Raw genomic sequence first — 18,638 nt, 5'->3', positions numbered from 1 at the left:
AAGACCTGTTGCAAACATGCCTAAGAGTGGGCTGCAAGTAGTTAAATTTGGTAGGGGTTCATATTGCATGGCTTTGCAACATACCTGCTCAACGTCTGTTGTAGCCTCAACATGAAGCAATTGCTGTGAGAAACCAGTAACTTGCACAAAAAACTCCCTCTAAGCCACAAAGCGACAAGAAGCATAGCCTATAACTATGGCCTTGTTCTTGGAAACAGCAGATGAGGTGATAACAGTTATCATGCCAGAACTGCAAATGGGGCTCACATGACTAAATGATACTGCATACGATAAAAATCGGGGTCAGGCCAAGATGTTTTGTGACCTGAGGCATAGGAGAAGCTGGCATCCTCCAACGTGCAGAAGTCGGCCAGATTGGCAGTTGACTCTTTCTTCAACACTGACAATGAGACGGCAACATCCACCACCGCAACCTGGATTGGTACACACAATTCTGTCATCGAACACTTGGGCAACGCTCCCCACCTCCAGCTCCTGCCACCAGAGGCACCTGCCTCACCCTGCCTAGCAGAAGGACCCTGGAAGACATTATTCCTGCACACAGAAAACTTGATATTGAGGGGAGAGCTTGGCCTTCTCCCTATCACAACCAGCTTTTTCCATGCAGAATTGTGTTTGCAGGAAAGAGCATTCCTTCACATAGTCAGGTGGGCGGACTGGGGGAAGAGCAAGTTCCTTACACAATCACTATGCATAGGATTGCGAGTACTTTAAATGGAAAAAAAGCTGGTAGCATGACGGGAGAGTACTAATCAGGATGTAAGGCCCAGAACAGGCCCAGTGCTGGAGTCTAGTGCAAATTTCTTGTCACAGGACAGAGCTCAGTGTTTAGGGGTGGGTCTGAGGGAGCCAGAGTCTCTCCCCCCCCATCACATTTATTTTGTTATCCCGTTCATTTTTGCTATTAAAGACCACTGGTGGATGCCATTTTGCCACTATGACTATATGCACACAGTGCCTTGGAAACAATGCAAAGTCCCTCGGCAGTCTGGGTAAATAAAATGAAGGCCACTGTGTAACAGTTGATGAGAAAAAAAATTTAATAATAATAATAATAATAATAATAATAATAATAATAATAATAATAATAATAATAATAGACATGTATGTTTTAAAATGGTCCCATTGTTGACTATAGATTTTCATTCATTTTGAAATGAATACTGACTGCACCCCAAGGATTTTTGGTTGTGTGGGTAGAATCCAGTAGTAGAGAGCAGAGGAAAAAGTTGTCTGTTCACCTAAATACTTTTGTTTGAACCATTAGAAGGCTGCTGCTGTTGGTGAAATGTGAACTTTGTCTTTTCTTTTCTTGGCAGCTGGGCAGAAAACTGAAATGTTATGGCTTGGTAAATTGATTGATTGACCGACTGACTGCTGGGTAGTTAGTTAGGCTTCTATAATGTGAATAAATTCTTAGAGGGAAAAATCTATCTGTCAATATATTAATTCTGGAGGAAGCAGGTGGGAATATGTTGACAGCTTTTGGCATCTCCCATGACAGTTTAACAGTTATACAGTCAAGACATACAACTGAGGTAGCCTGTGTCCTCTGTCAGAAGGACATCTGTTCTATGATGTTTCATAGATTGGAACTGTGTGGAACAGCTGTTTGCTGTTGATTTTACAAATGTTTCCTAATTCATCTTACTTGTGGTTTTTACATTTGCAGCTTTTTGAACTTTCTGCTTAAAACAATGTTGAACTCCCCCCACCCCCAGTCATAGGGGATCATATGCTGAATTTCTGTTTAATATCTATAAGATAAGAGGGTAACAGTATGTATAGGCAGAATGGACGAATCTGCCAATTTCATTTTGTCTCTGTTTTTCATTCTTGCAATTATAAATTCAGTTTTCCACATTTCCACAGCAGCTTAATTCCCCCCCTCAGTAAGTGCAAAGGACCATTCTGCAACCAGTTTGCACGAAAGATGCTTAGGCAGGCGATCACAAGAATCTGGCATCATGTCTATGGAACTTTTTCTCCAAGACCCAACTGTAGTGCAGGTAACTTTTTTCTACATTTTTATTCCACTGTGAAATGAACAACTCGTTCTATGACCCCCTGCAAGATTCCAATACAACAAGAAGCGTGTGTGCCCACCCACTCAATAATGAGCATTTGGTTTAAACCTTTTGGGTTTGCTAGGGGTGATTTTGTAAGGGGCCACCAATTTGTGTCTTTGCCTTGGGTCAGGCTTAGCAAGATTGTAATGGGACACAGGACACACTGTTGTGTTGTGTTGGAACTGCAGTAGTTGACCTACTTTTGACTGCAGATCAATAGCACTGATTCTAGCAAGGAAAGGGCCTCAATCTGCTGTTCATCCCTGCTTGTTCTAAATAACTTCAGCCTTTCCTTCTATTATCTGACAGACATTTCTGTGCTACACTGTAAGAATCATTGATCCGGATAATTTTGATGAACTTAGTCCGGAAGCAGGGGGAGTGTTGGATTTTACAAATCTCAGATACTACCCCGACATTATCTATGGCTTTATGAAATACATAATACCCTTTGGCAACTCTTTACCCCCACCGTGCATGCAGAATGCCTTTGTGTTATATCTGGCATATTTAACCTTCTGTATATAAATCATGGCAAACAAAATAAACCAAATAATTTTGTAAGCAGGGACCTGGATATTATTTCATAGGCAGGCAAACATTTTGAATCCGCAAATGCTTATTTGCTCATTATCAGCTACTTGCGAAATAACCCCAAGTATGCAACAATAAGCCACATGTGCCTGCTTCGATAGGCAGACTCAGAAGTATTCACAGGAAAGAAATCTCTCTCCCAATTTTAATGCCTTGGAAGAATGCAAAGCTCTTAATCTACTTTCCATGTGGCTTGAAAATAGTGTATGCATGTTGGTCCAAAGTGTAAGAAAAAGTTACAGAAGAAAGTAGTATATTGGGCTAACCTAAATGTTGTATTTCTCCTAGTAGGATATACTATTAGATGATAATGATGGTGGTAATTTAGGAAAGATGATGAATATCTGGCCAGTTCCAATGCAACTTTTAGAAAAACAAAACAGCCAGTAGACACATGTGCTCATAGTTTGTAGACAGTATAATTTGAATTTGATATGACTGTTGATATTTAATAAGAATAAGAATAGATAAAGCCATTTGATTAGGTGTGCCTTCCCCCAATAGAGAATGAAGTTAGTATGTAAATGACTTTGTCACTGAATAGTTGTGATTTGGGCCTCATTCTGTTCCAGGGATTTCCAGCCTCACACCCACAGGTGCCACGGAGCCTCATGCAGATGTCCCATACACTGAACGTTTCGTCTTCTTTTTCTTTAAAAAAGGTAAGCCTCTAGCCTCTAGCCATCCTAGAAAGAAAGTCACCCTTCTAAGCAATTTATGTGAAATGCGCAAGTCTGCCTGCTCCTGTCAGTGTTTTCAGCCAATGCGGGAAGTCAACACTGTGACTGATGAGTTGATTGGACCCCAGGCAATAGGAACTCCTAGAGACCTAAAGAGCTGCTGTTTCCCCTTCCACTTTAATGTTCTTTTTCCTGATTCCACCTTATTTTCTATGCAGAAATTGAACACATTAAGCCTTTTATTGGATGGCAATACAACTGAGTGAGACAATACAGTGGTTGAATATATACATCATGGTAATAATGAGTTAAAATTGAAAATGACAGAGTCATGTTTTGTTCTACAGATGAAACAGGCCTTCTTTTATTTTGGTCATCATAATTATGACTTAGATACATGCTATAATGTGATAGCTTATTTGGTAGAGCATGAGACTCTTAATGTCAGGGTCATGGGTTCGAGTCCCATATTGGGCAAAATATGACCCTTGTGGTCCCTTCTGACTCTATGTGTGCTTATGTTTTGGTCTCTGAAGAAAGGGTTAAAGACAGGGAGGCAGTTTATCCTTATGAAAAGATTACTGCTGTAGTGCAAGATAAGTTGTGAGGGATTTATCAACATCTTTGAGAAGAAGACACCGCTTTGAGGGAAGTGTTAAGATTAGATTTTGTCTGAGTTGCTATTTTGAACACACCTCCGCCCCACACCTCCACCAGGAGCCTACTGTAGTACACATTTACAACTCATTTTTAAACTCTCTTTCTCCAAACTTAGGGCTATCTCATACATGACAGTTATGACTATGGCTTAAATTAGTATTCAGGAAAAATGTGCAACTTACATTGGCAATCATGCACATTAAATCTCTCCCACATCCTGGCCTGCTTGAACGACTTTTGCATTTGACCAGAGCAAAGCACAAGACATCTGGAAGCCCTTTTTAGGGCCAAATGACAAGATACTACTCGAATGTTTAGGATTGAAGTCTTGTGCCATAAAAGCTTTGAAACTGATGCTGTAAAAGTTACTGTCTCTGTGTGTGTGTGTGTGTGTGTGTGTGAGAGAGAGAGAGAGAGAGAGAGAGAGAGAATTTGGGGTAACAAAAGAATGAGTGGGAAAGCCCCCTGCCACTTCTCTGTTCCCACTCACCTCCTCCTGAGGTGGCTTTTCCTATGAAGTAAGAGATACTTATTACACAAGTTTATGCATAACGTACAGTTTGGCGCTTAGTATCTCATGTGAAAATGATTGGTTGGCAACCTTCTCTAACCTTGTTAGACCCTTAATTGAGAATAGGGCTGTCAATGGCTACTATCCATCACTGATGTTCTCCTTTCACTGTCAGACATCATATGGTTGCTGGGGGTCACAAGTGGGGAGAGTGCAGTTGTGCTCATGTCATGCTTCTGTTCTGTTCTGAAGTACTTGCAGCTCTGCCTCCTTATGAACAGTGTCTCTAATGGCTTAATCGTTTTCTCTCTCATTTGCCTTTCTGTCAAGATTATGTTCATCTACCCTTTGTACATGGGCATACAAACCCACCCTGCACTTTTGCATACTATCACTGAGACCACCTACGTAAGTGTAATTCCTGATGCATTTCCTGGTGACATGAAATTTATTGAAGACATTGTCATAACTTTATCGCTGCCCTCAAACATGTCATTCTGGTTGTTGTTGTTATCATCATCATCATCATCATCATTTTAAAAGCCTTGTTTTGTTTCCCTCATTTGACTACTTATATCTATGTTGAGAATTAATGGCTAAATAGAAAAAGGGAGCCAAGTTTTTAAACAATGGGACTTAGGTTGTGTGCACACTATACATTTAAAGCACATTTGAAGCATATTTCTCCCTCAAAGCAATCTGAGCACTGTAGATGGGTGACTGAGGGGAAGAATGAAAGGCAAACAAAGCACAACCCAGTCTGTCAAACTCTGCTCACTATTGTGAATGACCGCCAAAAGCAGAGTAGCAATGAATATCCAGGGAAAAACAGGAAACTGTGCAAGCTAAAGTGCCGAATGTACAGAGACAGAAAAACCAGATCTTTATGACCCATTCACAATATAAAGCCTCCATATGGAAGCACCTTAAGAGGAGGTAATAGTGGGCTTCATAGTCATACACAGGATAAGGCAGCTTCCTATGTGGTCATGATTTTGTGCCATTCTCTCTGACCAACCAGGATGTCCACAGCATGCCCACTCCATTTTGAACCTTGGCTTCCTCTATTCTCAGCATTGCTTCTCCATTTGTTGGTTCCTATTCAGCCAACGCTTTAAGGTCTTCAGTACCTCACGGGGGGAGATTTCTGGCACCCACCTATTTGTATTAGGTGTAAGTGGGATAGAATATATGAGATGGAATATGGAGGTAGCTGTGAATTTGTTGTGTGACCTCATACTGGCCCAGAATATCACTCACATTTCCATATGCTGTAATGGAACACAGAGGAGTTCAACTCTTCCCCTCCCCTTGGGAATGTTCCTGTCCTCAGAATCAATGTGAAAGACTGTCAGTCTTGTTTAGTATTGTCTACACTGGCAGACAGTGGCTCTTGAAGGTTTGAGGCAGCGGACATTGTTTGGATGGAGTGACCAGCTTATTATTGGTGGGAAAGTTCTGTGCAGATTTTATTTCTTCAGTCATTTCAAAAGCTTCCATGGAAAGTTTGATAGTGATATAGTTAAAACACTTTCTGTGACATAAAGGAAGTTGCAGTAGATTGTGTCCTAAGTGCTCAGCCACAAAGTGATTCCATCAAACTAGCTACCCACTAAGGCTGATTATTGTGTCGTAACATGAAAGAACACCGTAAAAATAGGAAACAGGAGGCACTCTTAACTGCTGAATGTATGGCCTGCCATTTCCTTGAGGTGTATCTGCTTGGTATTAACGCCACTTGTTAGAGGTTTTGACCATGATGCATGTTCAAATGTTTAGGAATTCAGATAAATGTGAAATTGCTTGGTGTGCAAAAGCATAATAGAATCATAGAGTTGGAAGGGACCACAAGGGTCATGTAGTCCAATGCCCTACAATGCAAGAATCTTTCACCCAACATGGGGATTGAACCCATGACCCTGAGATTAAGAGTCTCATGTTCTACCAACTGAGCTATCCAGCTATCCCTTCACTCTCCTGAGAGTTTAATCTCTTAATCTTTACTGGAAAAGTTTGAAAAGAAGGAGGGGAGGTGGGAAGGTATTGATCACAGAGAAAACTCTTGAAATAAATGGTTGCTCCCATTCACATGTTCCTTGTGGCTTGCCAAAGAGTTGCTATGGTTTCTAATAATGGCTCGGTCTGGCTTTAACCCCCACCCTACGAAAAGAATGTTCCAGTTCATCTTATCAGCTATCCGGCAAGAAGTTTGTGCAGATCATTTGATTTGCTGCAGAAAGAATGACTGAAATTACTATGAACTTCTGATGCTCTCTAAAAAGCTAAAAGTATCTGTGAGGGGACAAATAGCTTTATACAACACTTTGAGGGGGGTTTTCTACAATCAAGCAGCATATAAATTTTATGAAATAAATAAATGCAACCAAAGATGGGTTGACTTAATGAACAGTTTCCCTGCGCAATCATTGGATTCCCCACCCCCGCAAGAAGTGTTAGTACTGCATTCTGTTTTCCCAGTGTTTCCTTACCTAATAATTTTCCCGTCTTATGTGATCTTTTACACAATGTAAACATCACTTCTATAAATGTGGGATCTAGTGCATGTCTAATGCTCATATCTGTTTTAATTGCTTCCAGACAAAACTCCATGGGCAACCCCGATAACTCCAGAAAATTGTGGGATGGAATTGGGGGCCGTATCCTGGTTTTCTGTTCTTTCCCACTGTTTTTGTTGGTGAATAATGGGGAAACAAACCATATGTACATGTGCTTAAAGGGTGGGGAGTGGTGTATGATGACGTCACACCAAGTCCACCAGTGTGAATGAAATTTAGTATCATATATAATTTAGTGACATGGTCATATATCCATCAAATAGTCACAGTTCCACAATGTAACAGGAACATTTGAAAGCGGGACAGATGAGCTGGCATGACAACTGTGCTGGCTCTCACCCTCAGACACAGTACCTGGACTCTCAGCTCAGGGAAACCAGAGAGCTTTATTCAAGAAATCAGTATATGGTATCAGTATTAGTTCAAAGTGCAGGACACGTAATTCAAAAGTCTATAAGCTTCTAAGATTCATGGCTAGGCAGCAGCTAAGATATTATCTCAACATTTGACATGTTCCTCCTGCTCAACTTTTGAAGTGGGGCAGGACGAGTAATTTGCATGGTTCTTGTCCCAGGCAAAAAAGACTACACTTGCAAGCGTGCACTCCTGTGGGTGTGCTGGGTCTGTTCACACCAGCACAATCATTGGCACATCTTTGACAATGCAGCCTGAGTTGGTTTCTCCAACTCAGCTTCTGCCTCTGATTCAGCTGGCCCTATTCAGTGGCCAGCAGCCTCCTTGATTACCAATGGGAACTTCACTCTCAAGGGGTTGGGTAAGATTGACTTAGACAGTTTCCACTCCCCATCTCTGATGTCCAGTAACAAAGGGGTCAATCAATCAACTCACTGCTTGGCCTCTCCCCATCTCTGAACTCTGTATCCTTCTTCTTCTCTGCTACATCCTGCCCCAGTTAATGCCACAGGACCCATGACACTAACCTGGAAAACTAAAGTAATAAGATCCGTATGGTGCCAATATGGCCTGAGCTGCTTCTTGGAACTTTGGTTAGGTGTGTCTGCCCCATGGACAGTGCAGTACATAGTGCAATACTATATATTTCTGTTCAGAAGCAGGCTCTATTGACTTTAATGGGACTGACGTGGGTGGCGCTGTAGGTTAAACCACAGAGCCTAGGACTTGCCGATCAGAAGGTTGGCGGTTCAAATCCCTGCAACAGGGTAAGCTCCCGTTGCTCAGTCCCTGCTCCTGCCAACCTAGCAGTTTGAAAGCACGTCAAAGTGCAAGTAGATAAATAGGTACCGCTCCGGTGGGAAGGTAAACGGCATTTCTGTGCGCTGCTCTGGTTTGCTAGAAGCGGCTTAGTAATGCTGGCCACATGACCCGGAAGCTGTACGCCGGCTCCCTCAGCCAATAAAGCGAGATGAGCGCCGCAACCCCAGAGTCGGCCACGACTGGACCTAATGGTCAGGGGTCCCTTTACCTTTACTTACTCTCAGGTAAGTGTTTATTGGATTGCAGATTAAATTACTGAAAAGATACACTCTCTCCCGTGAAGGAAACCAACCCTAGGAAGTTTTAGTAAGAAATAACTACTCCTCAGAAAAGAGAGAAGGAATTTAAAATATTTCTTTCTTTGAACCACCCATCATCTGAAACTCTTGTAGCCGCTTACAATATTTAAAACAAGCAACAAGATACTAATATTTAGTATTATTTATTATAGCTATATTATACTATAGTTATGGTATATAGTCATTTAAAACAATATTGTTATTTGGTATTATTTATATATAATACTATAATTATGATATATGGCCATTATTTATAAAAGCATTTGGGTTGGTATAAAACTGGTCGGTAGATGCCCTTATCATTATAAAACTGCACCCTTAACTACTCTATATTGTATTGACTTCCTGTGTGCATAGATTCTGAAAATTATTTTTTTAAGGCTGCAATCCTTAATGCTAAAAAAACCCCTGTAAGTTTTCTTAGAATGAAGCCTGCAATCCAGTTACTTTGGAGTAACTGCCGCTGAATTTGGTGGGACTTTACTTCTGGGTAGCCATGCACTGGATTGCGCTGTAACCTGTCAGTCTTGTTTGGGCAACTTCCTTCTTGTGCCGAGTGGTTTGAGAGCTGTAGAATTAGGGCTCCAGGTTTTGATGTTAGATGCGTCACTTTTCTGTGCTCAGGAAGTTGTGACGCAAGTCATGGGTTGGGTTTGAGGTTTTGGAAACCTTTTGTAAAGGCAAATCACTCTCCTTGCCCTGTTGCATTTGCAAAGTAGCAGTGACAGTTGGAGGATAACGGAGGCATGCAGGCCAAAATGCAGATGCTTGTCAGACATAACGGGAGGATTTTCGTGGCGCTTTGTGTAATCCTCTTTATGGGATACACAGTACAAGGTAAAACCGCAAGTGGCTGTTTTCTCTTTTTTCTTCTTCTGTAATCTTGTTGTGCTACGCAGCCTGATATAGGAAAAACAAGGCTAGTTAGTTGTGCAATCCTACACCTGTCTACTCGGAAACAAGTCCTACTGAATTCAGTGGGACTTAACTCCCAAGTAACTGTGCAGAGGATTGCTGTCTAAAACAGAGCTGCTCCATGTCCTTCTCATGTGGATTTTAAGATTAGCATTATATACAACACGAGTCATGTGTTACTCCAACCCCACATATGAATGTGGAGGTAGCCTTGCTGCAGCAGAGCAATTTCTTTGCATGGCTGGCTACCCTGATGTGTTGCTTTTATTCTTTTGAAAAAGGAGAGGTGTCTGCTCCTGCTCCACAAACACGGGAGTACACTGCCTCTAAAGACTTAAATTAGAAAGGGCAGGGGGAAGGAAAATAAAAGTGACCTAAAGAAGGCTGACTGAGTTACTGGGCATTGCTAAAAAAAAGGAAAAGGTTGTCTTCTTAATGCTCAATACTCCTTGTTTTGTTTTCAGTAGGCATGATGTGCTCTCCTATGTGTGAGTAGTGCAGTTGGGGAGCACGTATATATGGGAAGGGGGGGAATACGGTCACTGAATGACATTGGTATGGTCTGTGGGGGGAAGTGTGTCACTTGTTTCCAGTGATATCACAGGCGCTAAAAAGTTCAACCGTCCTCTACCCAGCACCTTGTTGCAACAGCTATACGAGCTGTGTGCCTATGTGCATTTGTCAGTGAAGGGAATTCCATTTTTCACAACAATATATTATGGTTCGAGCACCTGGAAAATGCATTTGGCGTACTAGCTGGGAAAGTTGCTCTACTTGCACTTTTGTTATGCAGCAGCTAGTCATTAGGAACGTGGAACCTATTATAATTCGGCTATAAAGTAATCATAAGAAATACTTTCAACATCAACAAGTTCCAGTCTCTGTAATAGGTAGCAGAATAAGACACATATATTTGGAAATAAGTTTCATAAGTAAAGCTTAATAGTTTCCACCCTTACTTTAAAATGCTATTATAATTTTCAAATGATTGATGGTACAGTGGTACTTTGGTAGTTCAACGCCTTAGTTGTCGAACAAATCAGCTCCCGAACGTCACAAACCCGGAAGTGAGTGTTCCGATTTGAGAACGTTTTTTGGAAGCCGAATATGTCTGATGCTGCTTACGTGGCTTGCCTTTGTTTTTGAACCGTTTCTGGAGTTGAACGGAATAAATTTGAGAACCAAGGTACAACTGTAATTTAAAGCAACGTTTCCCAGGCTGTGGGTTGTGAGGCCTGCGCAAGTGGGCTTTAGAATCCTAAACGAGTATGATGAATGCCACTTACAACTTGTAACCAATCATGGGAAAGCCTCAAGTCTTACATTTGAACACTTGGGAAATGTTCTCTACTGGTTGGCAATAGATGTGGTGACGGTTCACCACAAAGTGGTCATACAGGGAGTTGTTTTGAGTGACTGTTACAGTTCCCCTCTGATGTGCAGGAAGATTCCCCCAATTAGGTGATATTGCAGTTAAAATACATGAAACTGACAGCTGCCAAATACCTAAGACCCAAAATTCATGTGACAGTAAATGGATGAGTCACCATACCAAGTACGTTTGGACTTAGGGGTTTGAAATTTGCTGTATTTGGTAAGTTATAGAAAATATTAATTAAAAATGATATCTTATTACTTTATAAATCAAATATTACCTTAGGTGTGTTTCACCTATGTTCTCTATATTATAATAACCAAATATGCACCAGGGAACCCAATTCTATGCAGGTCTATTCAGAAAAAAACTCCCTCTGAGTTTAATGGGGCTTACTCTCAACCCTAAGGCTGCAACCATAAAGGGACTTAACCCAAGCAAACTTATTAAGGATTAAACTGTCAGTTCCACATACCGGTACTCATTTTTTAAGTCCTCTGAGCTGTTTCTAGTAACCTATTGTTATAGAGTTAGGGTAGAATCCAACCCTGTGTTTGGTCCATCAGCACAAGGATTTCTGCTTGTGTAATGGAATGTTCTCCCTTCTGATCCCCCATGTACCTCCTAAAATCTGTTTGAGGGGTCCCACTAACCACCAGCACCAGATTTGGGGGGGGCACCATTGGGAGGAACGAGAGAAGGGGAAATTCTATTGTAGAAATGGAAAGTTTGCGCTGACAGGATGCGTTAGTATACTACCCTCGGCTGGAAAATGTAGACACAGTTTTTCTCTCAGCCAATTTCTAGGCGCCTTGTTGATTTTGTTTGATTGGTGTGTGGTATGAAAGAAAAAAACAAGCTGTTTGAAAAGGCATTCAGCTTCCTCTGTTAGGGCTTCAGGTTGTCTTGTGGTACAAGAGGAAATTTGTGTAAGTGTGAAGAAATTGAGGGCTCTGTACCTCAGGAGTTACCACACAGGATACATGAACAGCTAAAAAGAAATGCAATTCACAGCCCAACGATCTGGACGTATTTATCCTCCCCCACACCATACATTTAAAGCACATGGCCTCCCCCAAAGATCCCTGGGAACTGTAGTTCTCAGGGTGCTGGGAATTGTAGCTCAGTGGGGGGGGGGGGGCGGCTAAACTCTAGTTTCCAGGATTCTTTGGGAGAAGCCATGTGCTTTAAATGTGTATAATGCCTTAAGTGTATAATGTAGATGTATAGCAAACTCATTCTATGAGTGAAGGTGCTTATGTAGCCAACGGGGCACCATCCACACACAAGAGGGGAGGTATCAGCACTTAGGGGCACCTTAAGGTTGGCAGAAATTAAAAACAAACCAAAATCTTCAGATTAAAAATCCCTAAGGGTGGATCCCTCACAAATGACTGACTGATGACTGAGCATGCTGTGTAGGCACAGAACACCGGCTGACTAGCTGACTTTTGGCAGGGAGAGGAAATGGAAATGGTGCAGAATGGAATAGAGTATTGCAAAGTACCGTGTTCTGGAAGATGTCCTGAACAATGAGCACTTTACACTGCATCATTATGCTGAAGGTCTGACTTGTGAGACCTCTCATTTTCAAGTTTCCTTGGGATAATAACATAGTGCCACATGTCGAACTGTGGCTCATCTTTTGGCGTTTCACAGTAAGCATATATGGCAATATGTCCTCTTTGTATTCAAACCATTAAGCTCTCCATATAAATGGCTAAATCTGTCAAATTCAGTTTATTCTCTGTTTCTCATTTACCTCATCATGAATTCAATTCTCCACATTTCCACATCCGTTTGTGGGAGAAATTGTCCTACTGAAAATTCACCAGCATTTTAGTGTGAATTTCTCCTAATTGACACCATTGTGCATGCAATTTTGCGTAATATACACCTTTTTGAAAAGCATTTCTCTCTCTATATTATTGTATGATATTTTCATCAATATATACTTTTTAATGCACACTTTACATGACTAAACGACTAAACAACAACAAACCCCAGTCCAGTACAGTATATGTCTTTTTTCTTTTCAACACATTGCTTGATTGGAGAATCAATTCAGGAAAGTGTGATCTTTGAAGGATGCCTGTGTTTTCAGTTCATGTATTGTTTCGGAAAGGTTGAATTAGGTAGATTTGCCTTTAATGTGAATTTCTTCCACATTCCTAGCTCTGGCATCCAAAGAACTGATTTGGTTTACATAAGGACACTAGCCCAGCGGATGTTTTGATTCCTCCCTTCCCTTTGAATGGCAGGCAGCATGCCATACACACAAGCCGCTTTTGTAACACTCCTAGATTTAAAAACTGGCTGCTGTTTGAGCAAAAAAAAGAAGTGTGGAATCCCGCTTGGGCTGATGAAAAACAGTTTTCACGATTTTTTTATCTCCTTGTTAAACTGCTGCCTATGGCACTTTTTTTTAAATAGCTCAATAAAATGCTGTTTGAAACTACTATACACAGGCTAAAGATAGCAATCCAAAAGTGTCAACAGGAAACAACTTTCAATAGCTACCCCCCCAAAAAAAATTCCTTAATAAAACCAGTCTGTGCTTTTCAGAAGGCTAGGAAAATAACTTAGGCAAATTTTAAAGCAAGTATAACAGGAAAGACACTGCCATAACTTTAACTTAAGTTAAAAAGCAACAAAGGATGGACACAACTATAAAGCTTGCTATGTCATCAGTTAATACTATTAAAGAACAGGATGGAAGTTTAATTCCGTAAATTGAAATGCTTATTTCTGCTTCTTTGATCTTTGGGTTGTGGGGAGGCCTGCACTGGAATGTGGTTAAGCTAAAAAGGAAGGAGTTAAAGTCAGAAAGTATCTAGGAAACATCTGCAGTAACTATTTATCACAACTGGTAAACAGGCCTTTATGAGGATTTACCGTAATCTATCCTTATTGCCTTTATCCAAGCCACTTTCCTATCCTTTGTATTAATATACCTGTTCCATTTTGGAACATTTTGGCTTCCAAACACCAAAAACCCAGAAGTAAATGCTTCGGTTTGCAAATGTTTTTCGGAAGCCAAATGTCCGAAGCGGCTTCTGCTTGAGTGCAGGAGGCTCTTGCAGCCAATCGGACGCCACACCTCAGTTGTCGGACATTTTGGAAGCCGAATGGGCTTCCGGAATGGATCATGTTCGACAACCGAGGTTTGACTGTATTCTGTATAAGATTATTTTCAAACTGATAAGTATGAGATTGTACCTGCCAATTCAAATATACTGAGGAAGAGGCTATGGAATTTTAAGGCTGATCTCTCTGTGTCTCCCATCAGCCACCAACTCTGCTTTGGTTACTCCCTGACTCGGAGCCTCCATATTTTTAAACGTTACTGTGCATATATGTTCAGAGGTGCCCATTTTAAAATGAAGTTACTTATGGTTTTCCCATGAAGTGATATTTGTGAGAAGCTACTCATCCAGAGCAGATTGCTAACCTTCAGACCTTGGCAAAAGACAACTCTGTTTGGAACTTGAATATTGACTTTTCTGTTCTGTTTTCCATAAAGTACAGTGGTTGCATTAAATGTGAGGAGTCTGTATTAGTATTTAATGCAGGGTTATCTGTTGATATTTAATTGTTAAGGGTTATGAATACACCTGATTCTAACAAATGTACATTTTCACCAGGGGCTCCTGTTCAGTCCGGCCACTATGCGTGGGTCAGGTGCAGACCTGGTGCCAGTTCTGCAAATTGCATCGAAGAGCGAGGGCTAAGCTTTGTGATTCCTGATGGAAGTGCTAACATGATCCTCCCTCCCAAGGCTGATCCAATGCTGTAAGGAAAAAAAAACTTTTGTCTTTAGTACTTATTATGAGTTTTCACTAAGCAATGTTTACTAAGCAGTGTTTACAGGATGATGATGCAAAATGCAATAGAGTTTAGGCAGCTGTACTGATGCCATGAAATATTTTTCATTTAACCCTATACATCTGCATCCCCATTACTTGGATTCAAAAAAACCACAGGCAAATAGAATTGCTGCTCCTTTTTCCCCAGCAGGGTTCCTGTGCATTTTACAGCAGCCTGACAGATTACCCTCTGCTTTCTTTTCCAAGCTCCTTTCACAGAGGTGTGTGTGGAGACCTATTCTTTGCTAATGAAGCTCTGCAAAACACCATCTATTTTATTTCTTTATATCCTGCCTTTCTCCCATTATAGGAGCAAAGGTGACTTACAACATGAACGAAAACAGATACAGCTAAAAATATACAATCAATATAAATATTTTAAGAAAATAAATAAAAACAAGTAGCCATATTAAGCACAGCACTGAAAATACTATAGCTACGGTATTTTAAAGCAAACACAAACACAAAAAGAATATTCAACACCCACCCTGCCTAACCACAGCCAGTTAGTGGCCAAAGGTTTGTCTGAACATAAAACCCTTTGCCTACCAGTGAAAGGAAAGCAGAGAGGGTGCCAATTTAGCCACCCGTGAAAGAGAGTTCCACAATCTGGAAGCAGCCACTGAGAAGGCCCTCTCTTGTTTTCACCAAATGTGCCTGGGAAGGGACTAGAGAAAGTCTTTCTCAAGATCTCAAAGCCTGGGAAGGCTCATATAGGGAGATACATCATATCTACTAGGGATGGGCAGGCATTAGACTTGTAGGATCTGCTTAATCTGCTTGATTTTAGAAGCCTGAGGTCAACTAAATACTGTAGAGGTGCAGCACAGTGTCTTGGATGTTATATGCAAGGAATAAAGGTTGCCTCTGGGTGCATGCTCAGCCTAGGACAAAAAACCCTAGTTTTCCCCAGCTTTGTTCCAACAGCCCAACTTAGAGTATGGAGGGGGGAGGTTGCTTTTAGTTGTTGCTATGTTTGGACTACTGGAAGTCAAACTCTAGCTGATATACTGCAAACCACCCAGCAATCTTTCAGTAGATCCCAATCTACATTCTGCTCATACTTTATCTACGCATTGGCAGGGCTGTAAAGACCCCTGACCATTAGGTCTAGTCATGGCCGACTCTGGGGTTGCGGCGCTCATCTCGCTTTATTGGCTGAGGGAGCAGGCATACAGCTTCCAGGTCATGTGGCCAGCGTGACTAAGCCGCTTCTGGCGAACCAGAGCAGCGCACGGAAACGCCGTTTACCTTCCCACCGGAGCGGTACCTATTTATCTACTTGCACTTTGACGTGCTTTCGAACTGCTAGGTTGGCAGGAGCAGGGACCGAGCAATGGGAGCTCACCCCATCACGGGGATTCGAACCGCCAACCTTCTGATCTGCAAGCCCTAGATTCTGTGGTTTAACCCACAGCGCCACCCGCGTCCCTTGGCAGGGCTGTATATGTAAACAATGAAGCAGCCATGCCTCTCATTTATTACAGTTACCCTGTCAAGTTGCTTGGGCTCTGCCCTTAAGATTTTAGCTCAAATCCTCTGAAGTCTATGTTTCATCAATTCCATTTTCACATTTACTCCACCTTTCTATCAGAATCGACAACACCTGGAGTCCGCCTCTCAGTTTCTTGGAAGAATAGGACTCTCATCAGCCATGGATTGTCCCAGATATCCACCTGTAAAAGGCCACTCTTCCCTAGATACACAGCATCTATTTCTGATGTAAATGGTCCAATCTCAGGGTTGGCCCACCCATGAGGCTAGGCCAGATGACTGCCTCAGATGGCAGGATGCACTGGGGCAACAGATCCAGATGTAGATCTTTATTTTCCCCTTGTTGCTGATGTAGATCTTCACTCACCACTTCTTTCCTACTGGGGAGAGAGCACATCATTTTGTGCTTTGCCTCAGGTGCCAGAATGGCTTGGGCCAGCCCTGTCCTATCCTTCATTTCAACATCATTAAATTGGTTCAGTTCATTCCCAAGCTTAGTTCTGAGAATGAGGATTTCAAAGTTATAGCCAAGGTCTATAATATTATTTTTTTTTTTTTTTGGCTATTTTTCAGAATGAAGAAATTTCAAGACCACCCTGAACACTTTCTAGTTTCTGGAGACGAGTATGGATCAGGAAATGAAATTGAAGAAGAATATGGGTCAGGCATCGAATTTGACGCAGATGATGCCACTATTTCTGACCAGATCACACCTGATCCAAATCTGAAGTTTAAACTAAAAGATGAAGCTTTGTTTTTCCAAGATAACAGACTGTAATCTGTTATGGCAATTGCAATCTAATTTCTTGCATGCTTTTGTGTTTTATGATTAAGTGAAATGACACCCATTCAAAAGTGTTATAAAAACTATCAAACAAACTATAAATGCCTTAATTTTTTAGTGCTTCTCTTTGGTATAAAATGTGCTGAATGCAAGTGTTCTCTTTTTAAAAGATGTAAACTCGCCTTCCAAAATTTGGAATTTCTTTTTAGTTGTCGGAAAATAGAATCTGAACATATCAGCCATTTGTTCAAATAGCACTTGAGTTAGGGGGAAATACAATTTTTAAAAAGCAGCAACTTTGGTCACATCCACAACATATGTTTAAAGCACATGACTATTCCCCAAAGATTCTTGGGACCTATAGTTTTGTGAAGAGTGTTGAGAATTGCTGCTCTGTGAGGGGTAAACTACAGTTACCAGGATTCTTTGGGAAGCCTTGTGCTCTAAATGTCTGGTATGAATGTGAAACTGAATTAGGTAATGGAATGTGAGGTAAATTTATTCCGAATGCCTCACTTCCTTTTACTTGGCTCTTGACTTAGGGATGGCTCACTCTTTTTAGCAGCCCAAGGCAAGCCAGCAAGAGTTTGCCCCATAGCCCTTGTGTGATTCTCAATGATCTGGAGACACATTCTACATTTAGCCATGGAGTTAGCCATGTAAGAAGCAGTGAAAGAACCCAGACGCTTCCACTGCTTCGGGTTTGGTGGACATCCTTTGAATTATACCAGGCGATACAGTTTCCTAGTCTGTATAACACTTTTCAAAAGTTTCATTAGTTTGCTATTCTTTAAAAAAAATTGACATTCCGGATAGGGATGGAGAAATCTGTCAGTTTCTCATTCTTCCCATCTTAAATTCAGACCACCAAAATTCTGCATTAAAAAAGGGAAAAAACACTGTTACAAAATTTGTATGCATTTGCCCTAATGTGGTGTAAACGCTTTTTCTAATATACACATTTTTGCAAGCAATTTCACCTAATATAATGCATTTTGTATGCTATTTTCACTAATAAAATGTATATATTTTGGGGTACACCTTCCCTGGATATACACATTTTAAACATATTTTCGAGTTGGAGAACTGCATTGAAACATTTGGAGAAGTGGATAGGAAGTGAAGGATAGCTGTGTCTTTGCGTATTGTTTCAGGAAATACAAATTAGGTCGGTTCACATTCAAATGCAAACCAAACCAGATTTCTTCCCCATCCCTAATGCCAGACCACAAAATAGATATACTTATGTTCTATCCCTTCTGGAATTTGTTATTTGCAGTCTGAGAAACTATACTGCTCTAATCACCCAAGTGTTCTTGTCCTGTTTCAGTTATATCATCATAATGTGGCCTTGTGTTTGCAAATCTGCACATCCTGAATCTTTTATTCATCTTAAAAGCAGCTACAGAACTTTTTATAGTATACTTTAAACTGCTTTCTAACTTTGATACTTTCTGATACTTGCATTTATTCAACTATTATTCTATTAAAATCTAGAGGCAATGAAAGACTCTTTTATTTCTTCAGTAATAATCTAAATATTCTTGGTTATACTGCC

The 18,638-nt window shown here is 41.0% G+C and overlaps 1 protein-coding gene across 1 annotated transcript; it reads left to right on the top strand.

Moving 5' to 3' along the window:
* Positions 1-337: 337 nt before the first annotated feature.
* SRGN (serglycin) lies at positions 338-18,588 on the top strand. Its single transcript, XM_083439832.1, has 5 exons — positions 338-668; positions 1,894-2,030; positions 3,257-3,346; positions 14,581-14,728; positions 16,870-18,588. Exons 2-5 carry the CDS (start codon positions 1,955-1,957, stop codon positions 17,072-17,074), a joined length of 519 nt encoding a protein of 172 aa, XP_083295958.1. The 5' UTR covers positions 338-668; positions 1,894-1,954; the 3' UTR covers positions 17,075-18,588.
* The last annotated feature ends 50 nt before the right edge of the window (positions 18,589-18,638 follow it).

Source organism: Podarcis tiliguerta, assembly GCF_965153285.1.
Source record: "Podarcis tiliguerta genome assembly, chromosome: 5".
NCBI lineage: Eukaryota > Metazoa > Chordata > Lepidosauria > Squamata > Lacertidae > Podarcis > Podarcis tiliguerta.
This window is presented reverse-complemented; position numbering and strand designations above follow the sequence as displayed.